The sequence below is a fragment of the Macrobrachium nipponense genome, chromosome 4 (genome assembly GCF_015104395.2).
Source record: "Macrobrachium nipponense isolate FS-2020 chromosome 4, ASM1510439v2, whole genome shotgun sequence".
Classification (NCBI taxonomy): domain Eukaryota; kingdom Metazoa; phylum Arthropoda; class Malacostraca; order Decapoda; family Palaemonidae; genus Macrobrachium; species Macrobrachium nipponense.
Window position 1 is genome coordinate 121,391,542 of NC_061100.1, and position 21,912 is coordinate 121,413,453.

Here is a 21,912-nt window from a genome sequence, read left to right on the forward strand (position 1 = left end):
GCTCAGACATGTCAAGTACTCCAGTTCTACGGGTGAGGAGGAATGTCGTCCAACCCCACCCTCCATCAAATCAGGACTGTCAAAGCTTGGCAAGGTCCATTACAAAAGTCGTCGACAAAAACAGTCCAAAAAAACTGTCAAAATTTAGAGGTTGAACAGAAGGATTCAGGAAAGAGAGAAAAAGACGTAGAGAAAGTAGAAGAGAGAAGGATTAAAAGTGAGAGAGAAAGGGTTGTAGGATGTTCCATCAGGACCTGGGGCACCTATGGGAGTGCAATTACACTCCCACAGAAGCCAGGGTCCCTTATCCCCTCACCACTGGAAGGAATCCTACTCGAGGGGTATATACACGACTGGATTATCAGGTTAATTAAATAGACAAAAGTTCTAATAAATTACCTTTATTAGGACATCTGTACAAATAAAATATATGTCTGTACACTCATTCATCACTAAGAAACAGGAAACTGGCAAATATCAAATGAATGATAAAAAATTTTTGTCACCAGCTACATTACATTCCTAGGGTTTAAACTAAGGTATTCTGGTTTAAATACAGAATGATAAATGAGGCTGTGAAATTGAATGGAGTTAACCAATTCCCCAAGACAATACATATCTATATACAAAAACTCATGCATCAACAGGTCAACTTTAATTCTTCATTAAACTCAGGTGTACAGTAGCAGTATTGCCATTAACCCTGACATGTATGCCACCTTCTGGTAATATCAACTCTGCAACTAACTGTACAAAAACTGAAACAATTAATTTAGTCTCTTACAGTCAAACTACTTAATCATGAAATTTATTCGCAGCTTCTTTCTTAACAGCTACAATACATTTTGCCATTGTAGCTGATGCTCGAGTGATGGGATCTGTCATGTAGAAGTCTTCTAGATTCTTTTGTGGAACATCTACAGGAGCTGCATCCACACTTCCTTGGACAAGCTGTTGTGTTACAGATAAAAACATTTAATACTAAAGTTCATGAAGAATTATTCAAAAGTAGATAACTGTAATTCAAATTAAAGTTTCAAAAGAAATTATTATAGCTCCTTCAGTTATGGAAATATATGTCAGTCAAAGTACCTAACCATCAACAAAACAGTTCTGAACTGATTTTCTACCGTTAAGACAATGACCTAAACTTATTCCTTGATATTCCAAGTACTGTACATCGACATAAATTAAAAACATTTAAAAATTATACATATTTTAAACAAATCTGTTCACTGTTCTTCATATTTACCTTGGCAAGTTCACTGGCTTGTGCAAAATAGTTTGCTTCTTCTACATCTCCATAACGAGTCAGATTGGGAGAAACTTCTGCCAGTCGTGCTCGAACAGCCTCTAAGTTGTCATATGTAAGGGAAACTCCAGATATCTGTGAAATTAATTCATGAGGAAACCTATAATTTACTAAGAAAAGGTAAGACATAGTACATATACCGTGCTGACTCACGATCATACTATAACAAAAAAAATTTTTAACATTGCATTGTATGTGAAGCAATAAAAAACTGATTCGGGAATTAGCATAAATACATTCTATTAAACACACCATGTAAAATTTAGCATAAATGCATTCTAATAAATTTTGCAATTATTTTTGGTGTCTTCTTAACTAACTGTCCAACTTCTTTACCTTTACCTAGCTCAAAAGTCCACATAATTTAAAGCAAACCTTTTCAGGCAAATCCAATAATATTCTAGAGATATAACTTGGTTGCCTCATAAAATTATTCATAATACATATGATTAATACATATCACTGTATCACAATGCAGTGGTACTAACATTCCATTCAACCATGAGAAAAAGTACAGGTATTGAGTAACTATCAATAACATTTCCACTGTTCAATACAAAAAGACACCAGGGGTTCACTATTCTTTCACAACTTAGTCCCATTTTTTCACCTGATTAGTTACTTAGAAACTGTAGAAGGCAAAAGTACAAATATTCCGTATATAGTTACTTTGATTAGGATACATTTAGTCATACTGTGCTGTAACATAACTAAAAAAAATAATAGTCTTAAATTACTAGGCTCTCTTAATTTCAATAATCATATGCACTGGAATCACCATGTTATAAAAAAGACTTACCTATGACAGTAAATAACGGAATAGAAAAAAAATCTATGAATTAATTTTTTTTATTTCTTAATGATAATGTTTGTCTGAAAATTCTAAAACTGATGAGAGAGAGAGAGAGAGAGAGAGAGAGAGAGAGAGAGAGAGAGAGAGAGAGAGAGAGAGAGAGAGAGAGAGAGAGAGAAAAACTTTTCCACATACACACCTGTGCAAGAGCCCTCAAGATTTTCCAGTCCTCACGTGCCATTCCAGGTGGTACAAGAGCAGCTCTAGTCTGCTGAGCTCTACCCTCTGTATTGACATAGGTCCCATTCTTTTCTGTGTAGGCTGCACCAGGTAATACAACATCTGCCATTTCTGCACCTTTGTCACCATGATGACCCTAAAATAAACAAGGAAATTTAATGTTTCCCCATACTTATACCAGATTCTTACAATATGAAGATATAAGGTAAATAACAGACAAACCTAACAAAAGAAACATGAGGAAAATTTTAACTATAAATTTAAACAACTGATACAGCTTCAGAAGCAAAATTACTTGTGTGTACATCAAAAAACTCTAAAACACAAAAACTATTGCTTTGAAAGTATAATAAAGAAAACTATTTATATCCTAAATTTAGTTGCAAAGAATTTAAGAATACCTTATTATACTTAATTGGGACAATGAAGGACAATAAATATGCTAAATATCTCTACATTAGGCACCCAAAGTGAACAAATCAATATATTGTAAAGTACAATATCAATTCCTTGTGGGCTATTTTACTAAAACTTATAATCAAATAAAATTTTTAAATCAGAAATACACTGAACTTTGTGTAAACAACTAACTTGTGTCCTACACACCCTACCTAAAACTTTTTTAGATTCAGAAAATGGCAGGCAGTGTATTATTAATCCTCACATGACCATATAATGTTTTTATAAAATGCATTGACAGTTTGCATTGGCATGTACTTCTTATAAATGCTCAAGATACATAATAATAACAGTTAATATGATTAAAATACTAGCATACCTGATAAATAACAACAGTATCCTTTGCAAGGTCTTCACGTGTAATTGCCCCATCATCTGCTCCAAGCATGAACAAGACTTTTGGAGGAGAATTTCGAATGTTTGCCACACCAGGAATATAACCAAGATCTAATGCAGCTACCTGGGAGGCAACTCGGTGCAATACATTCAACACTCGCCAGTCTGAGCCTCCTTCACAACCAAGGCGAATCTAACAGAGAGGAGAAAGTTCTGAAAAGTGTTCTTTTGACTTCTAATTTCCTATATGGGTTTCAAAATCAGTTAAAATCTTCTTATTTCCTATATGGGTTTCAAAAGCAGTTAAAATCTTCTTAAGCACCAATATATAAAAGTGGGATTGTCAATGCATTAATAATGACAAACCACATCCAGACTTGATAAAAACTATACTTCATAAAAATGCACATATTCACTACTGTAATACCTTTTGAGACAATTCTAAAAGTTTTGCGTATAGAGCTCCTCCATCAGGCCGAGACAGGAGTGCTGATCCAACAACAATTATAGGTCGCTTAGCAGATGAAAGGCGCGCAGCAAATGGATGAGAGCCATCCAAGAGTCCTTGAATAATTGATGTATCATCACCTAGGTTCTGCAATAAAAATTTCAATACATTAGTAAGGCCACCTTTCCACTAGAACTCATGAAGGGTATTATATACACATGGAAAAAATACAATATTTAGTTCACAGAAAAGAAACGAAAAAAATCTCAGCTTTACTACAGTTGCAAAACTTACAATGCCTCTGAAAGAATGTTGCTTTACATTGACCCCTGCCATATTAGTTTCATATACTAGTCAAATATAAAATAAAATATTTTTACCTTACCTCATGATCATAGCTCAGATTGACATTTGGTCCAATCATAGCAACATCTAGGTCATTATGAGTCCAAGCCTTACGGAGTCTTGCATTAAAAAGTGGGGCTTCATATCGAGGGTTTGTTCCAACAAGTAGTGCTAAGTCAGCTTCCTCCACCCCAACAATTTTAGTGTTTAACAAATAAGATGAGCGAAGATCTGTTCCAGTTCCTGCATCAGGGAAAATCTGTTTGCAGGAAAACAGAATTATTATTAAATAGTACACGATTAGGAAAAGCAACAAAAGGTTTCCCCAGCATTATCATAAAATAAAATTTTATTGTCATTCAAATAAAATATGACTATACTTATACAGTCTACAAAAACACTTTGTTTCAGAGGGTCCCCTTCTTGCCCGCTGGTCCTATTTTGATCAAATTTGCCATATTCACAAAATTTTACTAATGATAAAAGGCACCACTTTAAGTGAAGTAGCAAGTCTGACTAGGCACCCAATGAGATACTTTGATTACGAATTAATAGTCCTTCCAAGACAAGAACAAGTCTAACGTACAGGCCTTACTCTTGGTGAAGTACTTTCCTTTTACACACACACAAAACAAACAGTCTGGGATATTCTATATACACATACTTTTGTGCACACCCAAAAACACTGTATACAACACACTTCTGTTTTCTTCCTCCTCACAAAATTTCCGAGCCTAAGAGTTCAAGAACCAAATCTGAGTTAATGACCAGTTAACATTGGTCCCAAGTCTGGAGACATTGCAGGGGCTGGTCCCAAGTCTGGAGAAACTGAGGGAGTTGAGTTTCCATTACACACATAAGGAACTTCTAAAAGGATAACCGCTCCCAATGTTAATAAATACTCAAAACAAAATGATTCCTGGTATCCTGCAACCTTTAAGTAAGCTTGGTAAGTGGCCGTGAGACACAACTAAATGGAGCACAGGTAGTGTTCAAAGATGAAATACCTGAACATATGATAGAAGTGGGACAAATAATTGAAAGAATAAAAATTAAGATAATCTTAAAGAAGATCATAAAGTATGTGGTTTTTGCTTACTCCACCACAATCAGGACAACCAACAAAGGGAAAGTAAAACACAAAAGTGATGAAGTTAGATGGGATACTCACAGGAGACCAAAGTTGTCAAAGGAATGGGCAGAGTTGGTTGTGATATTAATATGGGCAAATATGACCCTAAGAGAAAATAATTCAGGAAAATAAATCAGGAAGGAGCAGTACTGAGAACTTTATAAAGCCAAGAAAGGAAGTTGTTAAATGCATTTTACAAAAGTGCAAAGAAAGAGTCTGATAATATTCAAGAATCCTAAAGCAAAATTGCTACTTGACATCATGATGAAAACTACAGTGTATCAAAGAATAAGATCGTACAATTATAATGGATGGTGGTTGGAAGCCAGGCAACAAAATAAAAGCAAGAAACTGAAAAAGGAAGTAAAAAAAGAATATAAAAAAAAAGCAACAGCAAATATGGCATCATAAAGTGTGGTTAGTGGAAACTACTCACTACTGAATTGGGGTAGAGAATTAGTAAGTTGGGTGACAATGAGAGAAAGTAGTAGTAAGTTGGGATGAGAGAGAGAGAGAGAGAACACACGGTAACTGAAGATGAGAAAACTTTCAAGCCTTGATAGTGGGCTGCAAGGGCAGACGATGAAAATGTACACTGAGGATGAGGAAATATTCAGGGTAGCAAAGTAGCTATGGAAAGATGGAAGGGGGCCATGAATATAAAGAAGATTACAAGAAAATTAAATCAGACTGCAATGACACTGGCGTGAAGAAGATAAAAATGACCTGGAGGGCATAGGCAAAATAGAAAAGCTGATGTAAATCATAATAGCAGAAGACTAAATGGGTATTAGGAAGATGAAAAATGGAAAAATTCCCCACCAGCCAGAATAACAAGCGACTTGTTAAAGCAATGAGGGAGCCAGTCATCTGTGAATTTACTAGAATATATGAATACCTTACAGTTATTGTATAGTACTGAATATAGGAAATGCCAATGACCCACCCGATGGAAGTCATAGAGGAATATGATTGATTGAGCAGTGTCACTAGGCAGTTCCAGTACAACTTAAAAGTGGAGAGAGAGAGAGAGAGAGAGAGAGAGAGAGAGAGAGAGAGAGAGAGAGAGAGAGAGAGAGAGAGAGAGAGAGAAAAGCCCATATACAATATAAGTGAGGAGAAAAAAAGGCCCTATATAAAATGACATATTTATATCTAACATGAGCACAAAAAGTTTTAACTGCTAAGACTCACCTCTTCAGTGCATACATTTTCACCTCCAAGCTTGTTGACGATATCCTTTAGTGCAATAAGAGATTCGGCATCAGCAAGTCCTATAGACACATTGCGAAGAGAAAACCTTGTTGAAATGTACAATATATAGTTGAGTATATCTTAGTTTAACCAGACTGCTGAGCTGGTCAACAGCTCTCCTAGGACTGGCCCAAAGTATTAGATATTTTTTTATGTGGCTAGTAACCAATTGGTTACCTAACAATAAGACCTACAGTTTACTGTGGGATCCGAAGCACATTATATCGAGAAATGAATTCCTAATCACCAGAAATAAATTCCTCTGATTCCAAATTGGCAGAACGGAGAATCGAACTCGCAACTACTGAATTGGTAGGCGAGCACGTAACCCACTTGTCCAATGAGGAGCTACGATATATGGATGAGGTAGGTTTCAAGAACCCCCTTACAATTGTCAAGTCAAACATTGTGCAGATTCAAATCCCCTTTTATAAATTGATGTACTACACTGCATGAGCTATTTGCATCCTTCCCTATACAATACACGATAGATTATTCTTCATGACTAATGATATTTAAAATGACATAAATATGACTAATGTTATAGTAGTATACCTTGTAAAAGAAATGCAAAAAAGGGAAACTGTTCGAGGAATACAAAATTAATGTAGAGCAGCATCAATATAATATTATTCCTTACTCAAGATTGCTTTAGTCTAATTTGACCCACTGCATTGTAACAAGATCTAATTTGACCATTACAATGAGAGTCAAGTGAATTGATTCAAAGGTATGGTTATGCTACCAGATAATAATAATAATTAATAATAAAAGCCTTCTTTTCATGTCTGGAAGGAGATACAAGGATTTCTGGGTAATACTGATTAACCAAGAATAAGTTAACAACAATGCTAAGTTTAATTATATGAGAATGGCAAAATCAAGATGATGAAAATTACTCAAAACCTTATGGCAGTTGACAGAAGTCAAAAGGAAATGAGAATGCTCTCGGAAAAGTTATACCAACCCCCAGCAACAGCCGCCACGGACCCATCAGCTGCCTGAAGAGCCTTAGCAGCCACAATAAGGGCATCTTCCCACTCACAAGGTCGAAGTTCCCCATTCGAATCTTTGACCATGGGGTGAACTAATCTTTGTCGTTTCAGTCCATCATAAGAGAAACGGGACTTGTCAGACAACCATTCTTCGTTGATTTCCTGAAACAGTTGGGTTTTTGAGAATGCTAAGTTAATAAACACAACCTTAAATTAGGAAGAAACCAATTGGCAATACAGTATTTCTAATATCTTACCTTATAAATCTTAATCAAACACCCACTCAGATTTCAGAAATAGCATTCTTAATCTAAGAAGTATTTACACAAAACTCATTTCAATTACACAATATACATTCATACACAGTATACTACTGTATGTGATTACTAACACTTATTTCTTGCTCATGGTGAAATCATAAAATCCACTGCCTCTAGTCTTACCTCATTAGTCTGTGGCAAAATCCTCAAAACTTCTCCAGTTCGGTGGTTCACAACAATGTTGGACCCTAAGGCATCTAAGACATCAATGGAATCAGTACGACGAACTTCCCATGGCCTTGCAGTAAAAGCATATGGCTGAAATATGAAGAGTTTTCTTTATGCACCATCCAAGTTAATCTACAAACAATATAAATATAAAAATGGTACCATCTAAGAATATGAAAACTGTATGAAATCTTACCTTGGAAGTTAGAGCTCCTACTGGACAAAGATCAATGACATTGCCAGACAACTCTGACATCAGCATTTTCTCAACATATGTTCCAATCTGCATGTCAGTGCCTCTGCCTGTTGTCCCTAGGTCCTCTACACCTGCAATCTTGAGATAAAAAGTAATATCATTTAACCTTTCTTTCACTTTAAGTTTTGACCATTGCTTTAAGAATTTATAATGTATCTACCCTACAGCAGTAAGCAATTAACCTTTATGTACAAGCTGCAGCCTTGAAAGTATAAATATTATGACTTTTTAGGTCTGTAAAATACCTACTTTTAATAATATTTTTCAGCATTTTATAAGAACAACAAACAAAATGCTTGATTTTTATGTTTAGTATTAGCTCTTAATTTGATAAGATAGAAAATTGACCTAGTGATATGGTTAATTTAATTTATCATCATAAAAATATATGGGGAAAATTGAAATGTGGAGTAATATTTTTCTTCAGCAACACAAAAGCCCTACATTACTCCTTTTTCCTCAGTATTACACCACATAATACAGTATGAATGGATGTATTACAATAATATACTTCTTTATCCTCAGTACTGCAATGCATAACAGAATATGGATTTAGTCAGACAAGAATAACCCTGGCTGCATTCCTGCAAAAATAAAAAGGTGACCTTCAAAACCTACAGTTACATATTCCAGTAATGCAAATCCAGCTGGATACACAAAAACTTCAAACTAGCTCAAAGTACCTCTGATGCGAAGCGAACACAGCGTGTGCAATGAATGCAACGAGTCATAATAGTCTTCACTAAGGGGCCAATATTTTTGTCTTCCACGGCTCGCTTCTTGTCTAAAAACCGAGAGCGGTCAGATCCAAAAGACATACTCTGGTCCTGAAATTAAAATACATTATGTTCAGTCATGATTTACAAGTTTTATAGTTACACTTTAGTCAGCATTCTGTAAAGTTGAGCATTCTTATACTATTTTTAACAATATTGACAATTCTTTAACCCAAATAATGAATTAGAGGAACACTTTCTTACGGGCCACTGGATTTAACCTAGTGACTGAATTCATATAAGATGGCCGACCAGTGCAATGGGAGTGTAATGGCACCTACTACATCTCTGTACTTTTAGGATTCCGGGCACAAGCAGCTCCCACCATCTTGTGAAAGTTGCCCTGAGGGGACCCCGGGCCCACTCTATCTTACAGAGGCCGCCATCTGCTCAGTGCTATGTGACAGTGATTCTGGGACCCCAAATAATAGAAGAGTGATCATTTTGGATACCCAAGTGGACCTAAACTCATAGCAGAGTGCTCATTTTGTATACCCAAGGTCATTTTGGAACCCAATGTAAGTCTACAATGTACGCAGGAGGTTGGTGGCCCATGTGTATCTCTCTCTCTATCCCTCTATCTCCACCTTGGACCCCATACCCCTATTCTATGCCAAAGTCACCCACCATTTGCATGCTTAGTTAATTTCCAGATTAGGAAAACTGAAGTACATAAAACATCTTTTGACTGACTGCACCATCCTGTGTCCGCCTGAGTGGCAAGAGCAATCTTTAAGCATTCGGGTATGATACTGCAGTGAGTTGAGAGCTTGATGCTATAAAGTTAGGGCCTTAATGAATGCTATTCCTCTCTTTCAGAGGGATGCCTTTATCATGTGACAGAGGAAAAATCTCAGCTTGCCCATTCATTTGTTGCCTGAACCCATCCATGTGCGATGGGACAGGAATTTCATCTTGAACTGAATTTACAATATAGGCCAAAGGCCAAGCACTGGGGCCTAAGACATCATTTAGTGCTGAAATGTTAATAGTAAAAGTTTTGGAAGGTGTAACAGGACGAAAACCTCGCAGTTGCACTAAGAATCAATTGTCAGGAGAGGGTGGAAAGTCAGATGGAAGAAAGTATATATGAAAGGAGGTATAGTAAAAGAAATGAAAGGGCTGCAGCTAGGGGCCAAAGGCATGCTGCAAAGAATCTTAAGTAATGCCTACAGTATACAATCTATTATTATTCATGTGCTCCCATGGTTATAATTAATTTGTGAACTATTGTCCTTTGTTAAGTAAATGTAGTTAATCATTAACAAGAGTAGAATCATGCCATAGAGTAACTTGACAACAGGAAATAATTAAGGTTAGTATTCCCAGTCTTTTCATTCTTTTTCTTCTTAGTTTTTTGGTATTGCTGTCAGCCACTTAATGACAGTCTGTTGTATGACCACGGCTGGCAAGCAATAACTTCCATAGTTAACCTTGGTACAACTACTGCCCTATAACCAAAGTACTTAAAAATGATATTTTTATTTTAAGATAAATTTTTAAATATACTTACCTGGCAGTTATATACATAGCTATATTCTCTGACGTCGTGACGTCACGACAGACTTTTCGAAACTCGCGGCAATCGCCGACCATCGGTCAGGTGATCGTTACCTGTACGCCCTCTAGATAGTTACCTGGAAACCCCATATTTTCTCGCCCTCTAGTCTCTTGAGGGGAGGTGGGTGGGTTTCTAATTGTATATAACTGCCAGGTAAGTATATTTAAAAATTTATCTTAAAATAAAAATATCATTTTTAAATATGTAACTGACCTGGCAGTTATATACATAGCTGATTGACACCTTTGGAGGAGGGTCAGAGACAGCAACATCGTTGTAAGGTAACTACTTGATAGGTAACTAAAGATTCTTACCTGCTAAGGAAGCTGACTTGACGACTACTGCCTCTTTAGTCTGCTCTCCTTAGGAGCTCCAGCTAAGGGATGTGACCTGTGCAGCTGATGAGCTCAAAGGGGTTTGTCGACGGGACGTGACCTCTATGCGACAAAACCACCTATGCCCTTGACATGGGCTAAAACAGGCAAAGACCACCTAACCATCCAATCCTTGCATACAAGAGATTGAAAAGACACACATATACACTAGACTGTTGAAGGTTTCCCCTAACCTTCAACAGACAACCATAAAAATAACATCAAGGGTCTAACATGTAGGATTAGAGGTATCAACTCCTTCACCCAACACCGAGCCAGTGGCTACGAACGGTCCAAGGGTTCTGCAGTCTTCATATACCGTTTCTATTTGTTTCAGGTAAAAAGAAGAAAATACGGAGCTGCTCCTCCAGTATGTCGCGTCTAAAATGGCTTTAAGGGACTGATTCTTTCTAAACGCCATTGACGTCGAGACTGCTCGCACTTCATGGGCCTTTACCTTTAAAGCCTTGTAAAGCGTTTCATTGCACTCCGTGTGAGCTTCTTGAATCACATTCTAATAAAGAAGGCTAAAGCGTTCTTTGACATAGGCCTTTTGGGATCTTTAACGGAACACCATAAGTTGTCAAAAGTCCCTCTAACGTCCTTGCACCTGTGCAGATAACACTGTAATGCTCTTACCGGACAAAGAGTCCTTTCACGTTCCTGACCTGCAAATTCTCCAAGGCTGGGAATCGTAAAAGACCTAGGCCAAGGATTGGAAGGAGTTTCATTCTTGGCTAAGAAACCTAAAGTGGTTGAACAAACCGCTTTAGATCTACTAATTCCTACTCTTTTGTCCATAGCTTGAAATCTTCGCTTACTCTTCCTTGCAGTAGCGAGAGCGACTAGAAAAAGTGTCTTCCTGGTTAAATTCCTGAACGAGCTCTCCTGGATCGGCTCAAACTTGTCAGACATTAAAAACCTTAGTACTACGTCCAGATTCCATCCTGGTAGTTGTTCAGTCTTTTGTTTCGTAGTATCAAAAGATCTAATTAAGTCGTGAAGATCTTGATTCCTAGACAAGTCCAGTCCTCTATGTCTAAAGACTGACGCCAGCATGCTCCTGTATCCCTTAATTGTAGTAGTGGCTAGACCTACTTTAAGTTTTAAGTGAAGAAGGAAGTCTGCGATCTGGCTCACAGATGTGTTGGACGAGGATACTTCTCCTTACACCAGTTTCTAAATATCTCCCACTTCGACTGGTAGACGTTGATGGTCGAAGCCCTTCTTGATCTGGCGATAGCTTTAGCTGCCTCTCGCGAAAAGCCTCTAGCTCTAAGGAGCTTTTCGACAGTCGAAAGGCAGTTAGCTGAAGAGCGTGGGTATTCCTGTGATACCGTTTGAAGTGTGGCTGTCTGAGCAGATCTGGAAGCAACGGAAGGGTTCTTGGAACTTCCACTAGCCACTGCAACATCTCTGCGAACCAGTCTCGCGTCGGCCAGTACGGGGCTATCAGGGTCATTCTGCTTCCTTCGGACTGTGCGAACTTCTTTAATACTTTGTGTATCACTTTGAAGGGAGGGAAGGCGTACAGATCCAGTCCTTCCCAGTTCATGAGGAACTCTCTACTGCTACCGCTTGTGGATCCGGCACCGGTGACCAGAACGTCTGCATCCTCCTTGTCTTGTTGGTTGCAAACAAGTCTATGGAAGGTTGCCCCCATAACCATCCATAGTAATTCGCATACCTCTAACTTGAGAGTCCATTCTGTTGGCAGGACCTGATTCCTCCGGCTCAAGAGGTCCGCTCTGACATTTAATTCCCCTTGTACAAATCTCGTTTGGAGGACGATATTTCTGTCCTTGCCATAGCAACAGATTCTTGGCTGTCTCGTTCAGAGAAAAACGAGTGGGTGCCTCCTTGTTTCCTGACATACGCTAGAGCAGTCACGTTGTCCATGCTTATTTCCACTACTTTGCCTGCCACACATTCCTCGAATGCCTGAAGAGCTAGAAAAGCTGCCATCAGCTCTTTCTTGTTGATATGCCAATTTCTTTCGGTTTCGCTCCATCTTCCCGAAATTTCCCTGTTCCCCAGAGTCGCTCCCCAGCCTAGGTCTGATGCGTCTGAGAACAGTATTAGCTGTGGATTCAATTGTTGAAGTGAAACTCCTTCTCCCAGCTTCGCTGGATCCAGCCACCAAATCAAGTCTTTCTTGACCTCTGCTGAAATTGGGAAGGTGTCTGAAAGCCTTTGTTCCTTCCTTTTCCAATTTCTGTTGAGGTAAAATTGCAGAGGTCTGAGATGCAGTCTTCCCAGTGAGACGAACTGTTCGATCGAGGAAATGGTCCCCAAAAAGACTCATCCATTCCCTCGCCAAACACTTGTTGTCTGCCCCAGGAATTCCTTGCCCACCCGAAATTCAAGAAATCGGTCTTGTTCTCCTCCGGAGGAGGAGGGAGAAGCCCGAAAATCCTGAGAGTTCATCAGAACTCCTAAATAAATGATCGAGCGAGAGGGCTCCAGGTGAGACTTTTTCCAGGTTCACCACTAGCCCTAGTTCCCGTACTAGGTTCAGGGTTATTTTCATATCCTCCAGACACTGTTTCTTGGAGTTGGCCCTGAGAAGCCAATCGTCCAGATAAAGAGAAATGCGGATCCCCCCTTCGTGTAGCCATTTGGCTACATTCGCCATAATAGCTGTGAATATTTGTGGCGCTGTGCTGAGCCCGAAGCAAAGAGCCCTGAACTGGAATACTCTTCCTTCGAATAAGAACTGAGGTACTTCCGAGAGCTTGGGTGGATGGGGACATGAAAATAAGCGTCCTGTAGGTCTAATGAGACCATCCAATCTCCCGGTCTCAACGCCGATAGCACTGATTGCGTTGTTTCCATCGTGAATTTCGTCTTCACGACGAAGGCGTTTAGAGCACTGACGTCCAGAACGGGTCTCCATCCTCCCGAGCTCTTGGGTACCAAAAACAGTCGATTGTAGAACCCCGGATTCTCTTGGGGTGAAACAGGTTCTATCGCCTTTTTTAAGAGCATAAGCTCTACTTGTTCTTTTAACGCGAATCTCTTGCTGCTGTCCTTGTAATTCGCTGTTAAGTCGAGGGGATCTAAAACTATGGGAGGTTTGGCGTAAAAAGGGATTCTTGTAGCCCTCCCTTAGTATCTGAAGGGTCCAGTTGTCCGCCCCTCTCTCTCTCCAGGCTTCCCAAAACAAAGAAAGCCTGGCTCCTATTTGTGTCTGAAGGACTGTCTGATCATGGCCTCCTTTTGGAAGGAAGCTTGCCACCTTTTCTGGAGGGCTTTCTAGAAGTTCCCGACGTCCCTCGGGGCTGTTTTCCTCGAAAAAACTGTTGTGGTTGTTTCTCCTCTCTCGCTCTCTTGGTCGCAAACGAAGAAGGCAAAAAACCTCACTGGCTTGCCTTCGATATTACGTCTGTGTGGTCTTCTGAGTCAATGAAGTGGCAATATCTCTAATAATCTCCTGTGGAAAAAGAAATTTCGCAAAGGGGGCAAACAAAAGCTCTGCTCTTTGTACCTGTGTGACCCCTTTAGCTGTAAAGGAGCAGAGAAGGGACCTTTTCTTCACGATTCCTGCCGTGAAAATCGCTGCCACTTCATTAGTTCCGTCACGTAACGCCTTGTCCATACAAGACATCACACTCAGAAGGTTAGAAATGTCCGTTGAATCCTTCTCTTCCACTTTCTTGGCAAGAGCACTCAGAGACCAGTCTAGAAAGTTCAGGACCTCAAACACTCTAAACACGCCCTTCAGTAAATGATCGAACTCTTGCATCGACCACATCACCTTCGCTGCTGATAAGGCGTGTCTACGATTGGCATCGACGATACTGGAGAAGTCTGCCTGAGAGGAGGCAGGTACTCCCAGGCCCAGAACTTCCCAGTCTCGTACCAAACGCTGGATTTCGAAGCCAATCTTGCAGGAGGAAAAACGAAAGCAGTTTTGCCTCGCTCCTTTTTTCTCTTCATCCAGTCGTTCATCTTCGCAAGCGCTTTCTTGTCCGAAATGGAAAGAACCATCTTAGTCAAGGCAGTCTTATTCTGGGTTCTTCCACAAAGGAACTGAGACGGGAGAACGAGGTGCTGCGGGCTTGAAATCCGTTTCAAAAAGCTCTTGAAACAGAAGCATAAGAGTCTTATAGTCGGAAGGAGGAACTTGTTCTTTCGTCTCCTCTTCCGAAACTACCTCCAACATCTCCGAAGGTCTCTCTCTGTCTCGTTCCGCATCGGATGATGTATTTAAAGCCAAAGCCGGAGCGTCATTGGTCTCGATGCGTTCCTTGGCACCAGAAACCGCCGAGGCGTCATGCTTACGAGCAATCGGCGTCACGTCCTTCTCTCTCACGCGCGCTGGCGTCACGCTCTTTGCTCTTACGAGCGTTGGCGTCACGCTCTTGCTCTTACGCGCGCTGGCGTCACGCTCGGAAGCGTCTGTCCGAGTAAATCGGAAGTGTCCTGGTTGTCTGTGTTCTTGGCGTTGACGCTTCGTGAAGTCTTCATCACTCCCGCGGCGTCAGACTGACGCTTGGGTTCTTGCAGCTTTTCCATAAGTACAGACAGCTGCTGTTGCATATCTTGCAGCATATTCTTGGCTTCATTTCTCTCGAGGGAGAGGGTAACTCGTCAGGTTCGCCCACACGAACCGCAGCCAGAGGAGTCGATCCTTCTAAGGCTTCCTGAGGACGCTTGGTAGGAAGCTTCCTAGTAAATCCTCCCAAGTAGCAGGAGGAAGAGGAGCGTGCATCGAAAGCGCTGTCTTGCTCTGTTTAGCTGGCGAGGCTTCCGATGACGAAAACTTCTCCGGAGAACTCCAGTGACTGCAGCCTGGCAGTTGCTCATCTGATGAGACCTCACAAACACGAGGTAATTTCCTCTTGAGAGGACGAGAGGAAGTAGAGTGTCGCCATCCTCGACGCGGGGAGACGTCATCGGATGACGAACCAAACACACTCGACGCGCCTTTTCTACGGCTGTCTGAAGCAACCTTGGAAGCGTCAGCAGGTTTGTTTGAGGGCACGCCCGACCGGATACTAGCCTCTCGCCTCCCTTAGACTTTCGACTTTACGTCTCCCATGGGTCCGGGAGCTTGTAGAGGTCTGGGTCTAGGAGCGCGACAGGACCGATCGACGCACCCTCCACTACACTGTCACTAACACTAAACTTGTCACTTACACTGACTTTAGCACCTGCACTTAAAGCACTTACGACAGTCCAAGTGCGATTGCCCTGCTCAGTAAGAGAGGCAATCTGTTGTCCCATTTTTTCAAGCACCGCTTGAATACCTGCAAAGGTTGAGTCCTTCGCCCCCGACTCGGAGACAGGTTCGGGAGCTGATACTTCTACTAAATTACGCTCAGAAGGAGCAGGGGAAGGAACTATGGGATTATCTACCACTTCCTGATTCGTTGATGAACGGGAAAGGGAACTCTTAGTTCTTCTAATTCTATCTCTCTCGAGCTTACGGACATACTTGTCCAACTCCTTCCACTCCTTATCATCCAAAATCAAGCACTCATCACATCTATTCTCAAAAGTGCAAATTCTACCCCTACAATTCACACAAAGTGTGTGGGGATCAAGAGAAGCTTTGGGAATTCTAACCCTACACCCCCCTTTACAGCAGACTCTATACACAACTCCCGAGTCCGACATTGTTAATTGAGTAATCCAAAAACAAATCCAAAATCAATCCAAGTCAACAACAGCGAAAGCCAATAAAATACTTCACCCAACGATGAAATACTCTAGCGAGTACGAAAACCTATCGAGGAGCCCACAACAACGAAGTTGCCGGCTTGGGCGACAGAAAAAATATGGGGTTTCCAGGTAACTATCTAGAGGGCGTACAGGTAACGATCACCTGACCGATGGTCGGCGATTGCCGCGAGTTTCGAAAAGTCTGTCGTGACGTCACGACGTCAGAGAATATAGCTATGTATATAACTGCCAGGTCAGTTACATATTTAAAAATCTCACTTTTGAAAACTATAGAAAAGAAAGCACTCTTATACAAATAAGCCAGACATCCCATGATCAGAAGAGGAGCCACAAGTCCAGCAGTAGTTTGTATTTTATGAGGCACATTTTTACAGAAACTGTGTACTATTGACATGAAAAAGATTCCACTGCATATTACCCACTTCCATAAGAACACTTACAACAATGGCCAACATCAACCAGAACATGACAAGAAAGCAACTAATCCCAAGATTCATGATAATCAGAAGTAATGGTCACTATTTGATAATAATCAATGCTGCAGAGCTGTGGAGATTGTTTGTTTGTCTGAAACTGGTACAGGGAAAGGAAAGAGGCTTTGAATACTCATCTTCAACAACAGAAAATACTCTAAATCTGACTGAATAGAGCCAATATGAGATAGATCAAATAAATGACATCTTTCTATGAGCCCCCAGTTACCGCAAATTATATTATAAAACACACTTCACATAAAAATATATGTAAAGCTAAATCTACCCAATGTAGGGCAAGGTAAGTAAAATATTAATATTAATGTAGTTCCTAATCAATTATTGGAACTTACATTTGTACACTGTACAATACCAAGTATTCCCTAGAAAATGAGAAACTCAATATTCACTAAGGACACTACTAGACAGAAATGGTTATAGTAAACATGGTGAAGTATCCTAGCTAAGGTAAACACACAACAGAATACAGTGGTACCTCGAGATACGAAAGGCTCAACTTACGATAAACTCAAGATACGAAAGCTGACACGAAAAATTTTACTGCTCTACATACGAAAAGTTTTCAAGATACGAAAGGTTTCTGAAAGTCCGAGATTCACCCGATAACAATTTTGAAACTCGCGCCTCGCGCCGCCATCTTAGTTCTAGTAGACTCCCCACCATCCTCCTGCTCTCCCATTGGTTCCTGATGCTAGCCAAGCCATGAGATCCTTCTCTCCTATTGGACAGCATCCCTCCCATCATGCATCTTATACGTACGTACGTGGTGGCGTCCCTAACCCGGCCACCTCGTACCAGAATCTTTATCGTACGCATGCGGCATTCGTTCGATCCAACGATTTTGTTTAGCAACGTAAATTCGTTAGTGATTTTGTTGTGCTACTTTATCGTGTTGTGAGAACCTAATTAGTATACGTACTACATACGTAACTTAATTACGTACAGTACATATAGTCATGGGTCCCAAGAAAGTTGCTGAAGTTCACAGAAAGAAGAGAATGCTTCCTATGGAGACAAAGAAGGAGATAATAAAAAAGTATGAAGCTGCCTTGCGGCTCAATGTGATAGCTAAGTAATACGGCCGAAATCCGTCGACGATAGGCACCATCCTTAAGCAGAAGGAAGCCATCAAAGCAGCTAAACCTTCCAAGGGCGTGACTATTTTGTCCAACAAGAGGAGCCATGTGCATAATGAAATGGAAAGGCTGCTTCTTGTATGGATCGAGGACAAAGAAATTGATGGCGATACAATAACCGAGACGGCAATCTGCCAGAAGGCCAGCGCTATTTTCGGCGATTTGATTGCCCAAGCCGAAGACGACGGCGGAGAGGGGACATCAACGGCAACCCCAGAGTTCAAGGCTTCTCATGGGTGGTTCGAAAAATTCCGTAAACGGACTGGCATCCATTTGGTGGTGAAGAAATTGAAATTACATAAAGTATAAAAAAGTAAAAAGAAATGTAAAAATTAAAAAGACAAAATAAATTTTATTCTAAGTTTTTTTGTAAAGTTAAGTGTTACAGTTTTGTTAATGTGTTTTGTAAAGTTTACGTAGTTTGTTTTTCTGACATTTTTTTGTGTGTTTCGTAAAGTTAAGTGTACATATCTGCCGTTTGTCCTCCTCCTCTGCCGCCACTTTCGGAGATAGCCTCACTCGAAAGGTAAGCTTCCACATTTTACATTACAGTAATAATATTTCTTGTACACTAATATACACTTTATTTACAGGTTTTGCATTTTTATTCTTAATTTAGGTATTGAATGGTCCAAATTATTGTATTATTTCATTGTTTATAGGTCAATTTAGCTTTATTATGGAATTTACTGGGGTGTTTTTGGAGGGCTTGGAACGGATTAGCCATTTTACATGTAAAATGTGGTCCAAGATACGAAAAACTCATGATACGAAAGGCGCCTCGGAACGGATTAATTTCGTATCTCGAGGTACTACTGTATTATATTATTTATCATTAAGAAAAACAAAGGCTGAGAAACATACGCATTTACTGAAGAATGAAAGAAATAAAAATTGTGATAGTGGGCTAAAATCATCAGAGTTCAGGCGAAGCAATGAAAGGTGTGCTCTGTCTCTAGACATAGATAGTGTCTGGCAATGAGGTTTCTGGATGTGTGACTGACAAGGAGAGTGGTTCTCTCCTTCATTATATATATGGCATGTACCTTGAGTCTTGACTGCACACAGATGCTCAAGCAAACTGGTTTTTTTATTTATACTGAACATACTATACATGGGTTGGACAGGCTGGCCACATACTACTTAGGGATAGGGGTACACTGACTACAGTGCACACTGTTGTGGTATATGGTTTTCCGAAATTTTCCCTCTATAGTTATTACTTCACAAGAATGAATGGCTCATAGAAGACCCATGAGGATGCAAGATGATGTAATTATTTCATTCACTCGTGCATCTCCAACCATCCAAGATTTATTTTTGTACTGCTTCAATTGGCTCTTCAGTTTCTCAAACTGCAGGAAAAAGAAGGAATGTGCTTTTCCTGGAAAACAAAAAAAGCTGGCTCTGTGTTTCTTCAGGTGGTGGAACACAGACTCAACTCTCCTCCTCAAGTTTTTAAGATTTACCCTGGTTACTGTTAATAAAATGTTTACTAATCCCACAATACATTCCACGGTATTGACATGTACCTCAGGCCAAGTAGACTACAGGAGAATAAGAGACAACAGTTATATACCTAGTAAATTTTGACATCTGCCTTCGAACATTGAAAAACAAATGCAATGGCTTTTTGCACTACTTAGGTTTACTGCTACATATACCTACCATTCAATTTACTCTCCTACACAATGGAGCTTATAAATTATTTAAACGCAAAGCAACATACCCTCAATGCCTTCCCGAAATACTAAGCTTTCAAGTAATTAATATTTTTTCACATATGCATCAATCAAACTATAGTTTTCTTGTACCCATAAAATGCTAACCAGTTTGTCCAACTAACTGTGCAAGAGATATCATTCAGCAAACTTACCTGCAAATCACATTCTCCACCTTGATCACAAATAGGACAATCTAAAGGATGATTGATAAGCAAAAATTCCATTACGCCCTCTCTGGCTTTGCGTGTCATATCACTGTCAGTCTTGATGCGCCACCCCTTCATAACAGGCATTGCACATGCAGCAACAGGCTGGAATATGTCAAATCAGTGAATAATACAAATACAAAAATATATAAATCAGCAAAATCCATCTAACTCACTAACTTTGAAGACATGACATTATTTTCTGTTTTAGCTCATTTCCTTCGGGTAAATGTTACCCAAAGCAACAAATTTCAGTAGGAAGGTGAAATTTTAAAACTGTTGTCCATAACATTTCACCCTGTAAGGATGGGAGATGAGACAAAATGCCATACCAAGATATACTATATAAAGGTATTTATGCAAACATTTTATTTTAACTTGTAGAAACAAAGCAAAAAGTACAATTATGTCTAGATGGCAATGGGAAAAAGATCAGTGGGATACAATAATTTACTTTCCAAGTTGGCTGAAATATGCATTGGCAAAGGACATTCAGTCACATTACCCCTTAATTCTTTCAAATATTTTAGGAAATCATTCCATTCACTATTTTATAAATTATATGTCATTCCATGATCATCAACATTACTCTAATATTACAAAAATATAATTCCAGTCTAATTTAAGACAAAGTTTGAAAGGAGAAAGTGCACATGCATGACACCATCATTACTTAATAAAAATAAACCAAGCTGATTTACTCATGAACTGTTATTTGCTAATTTGAGGAGACTAGTGACACCCACAGTAAACATGACCATAAGAAAAAGTTTGAAACTTATGCTTTTCAATATCATGAAAAATATGCAACTCTTGGGGTACTTGTGATATACCATTAATCATTAATAATGAATATATACTAAAAAAGACTAATAGAAAAAAAGAGCAGTTGCACTTAATCCTGATGGAACATCAAAATAAATCAACCCAATTTCCTTGTGATTATGGGTAAAATACAAATAAAATACTCACTTTGGGGGCCTTTTCTACTTCCACTAAACACATGCGGCAGTTTCCAGCAACTGACAAGCGTTCGTGATAACAAAAACGTGGGATTTCAACACCAGCAGCAGCAGCAGCCTGTTTGATGGAAATAGGAAAAACATTCTGCTATTTATAACCTATAAAAATATACTGATTCATATTGGCCTATATAAGACTAAAGACCGAACCACTATAAATGTATATCTTGATATTCTTTGAGGGTTTCTTCAAGCCTCAGTTATGTTGCTTTCTCCCTTACTTTCAATGAACCAATACTAGCCACCTAGCTGCCCAAATTTTTAAACTTTATGTTGCTTCAATTTTTCACCTCAATTTAGCAAACTCCATAAGATTGCTGAACTGTGAAGGTGTATCGGTAAACAATTTTATAACTTAACATTATGCCCGTGATAATATATCTGTGAATTCCACTACTTATTATGAATAAAAACAGCAAAATATTTTAACTCAAAAGTTGTTAAGAATAGGGAGAAAATACTTGACAGTTCATCTGTATATAACATGAGACCTCCACACCATAGTATTAAGTTTTCCACCCCTTAGGGATGGTTGTAAATACAAAAGATTTACATTAATTAAATTCAATAAAAAACATGAAATGACACATTATAATAGACAAAATAGACTATTTACTATGACGAGTTCCTACTCACAATGATAAAACATCATATTCTCACAAGAATTTCTCTTAATCCGACTGTTCAATACCACAATTATAATATGAATTTTTTGAGAATATGTTCCTAGCCTGTCGTATATCAATATGAATGCCGTACATAATTTTGAATTAATAAAGAGCACTCTCTATACTAAAAACACTTTTTGAAAAATATAGATATGATCAATAACTTGAAGAAAATATGTTCAGTATTGTGAGAGAGAGAGAGAGA

General features: G+C 39.3%; 1 protein-coding gene across 1 annotated transcript in view; it reads right to left on the minus strand.

The window, feature by feature from the left end:
- Positions 1-385: 385 nt before the first annotated feature.
- LOC135211104 (NADH-ubiquinone oxidoreductase 75 kDa subunit, mitochondrial-like) overlaps positions 386-21,912 on the minus strand; it is a 66,842-nt gene continuing 45,315 nt past the window's right edge. The window contains exons 3-15 of the mRNA XM_064244187.1: positions 20,990-21,097; positions 19,964-20,122; positions 8,742-8,885; positions 7,999-8,136; positions 7,758-7,892; positions 7,287-7,476; positions 6,260-6,339; positions 3,974-4,192; positions 3,568-3,735; positions 3,124-3,333; positions 2,305-2,481; positions 1,253-1,387; positions 386-951 (exon numbers count right to left, since the gene is read on the minus strand). Coding sequence (XP_064100257.1) covers positions 796-951; positions 1,253-1,387; positions 2,305-2,481; positions 3,124-3,333; positions 3,568-3,735; positions 3,974-4,192; positions 6,260-6,339; positions 7,287-7,476; positions 7,758-7,892; positions 7,999-8,136; positions 8,742-8,885; positions 19,964-20,122; positions 20,990-21,097 — 2,019 coding nt within the window. The 3' untranslated portion in view covers positions 386-795. The remainder of the gene's footprint in view (positions 952-1,252; positions 1,388-2,304; positions 2,482-3,123; positions 3,334-3,567; positions 3,736-3,973; positions 4,193-6,259; positions 6,340-7,286; positions 7,477-7,757; positions 7,893-7,998; positions 8,137-8,741; positions 8,886-19,963; positions 20,123-20,989; positions 21,098-21,912) is intronic.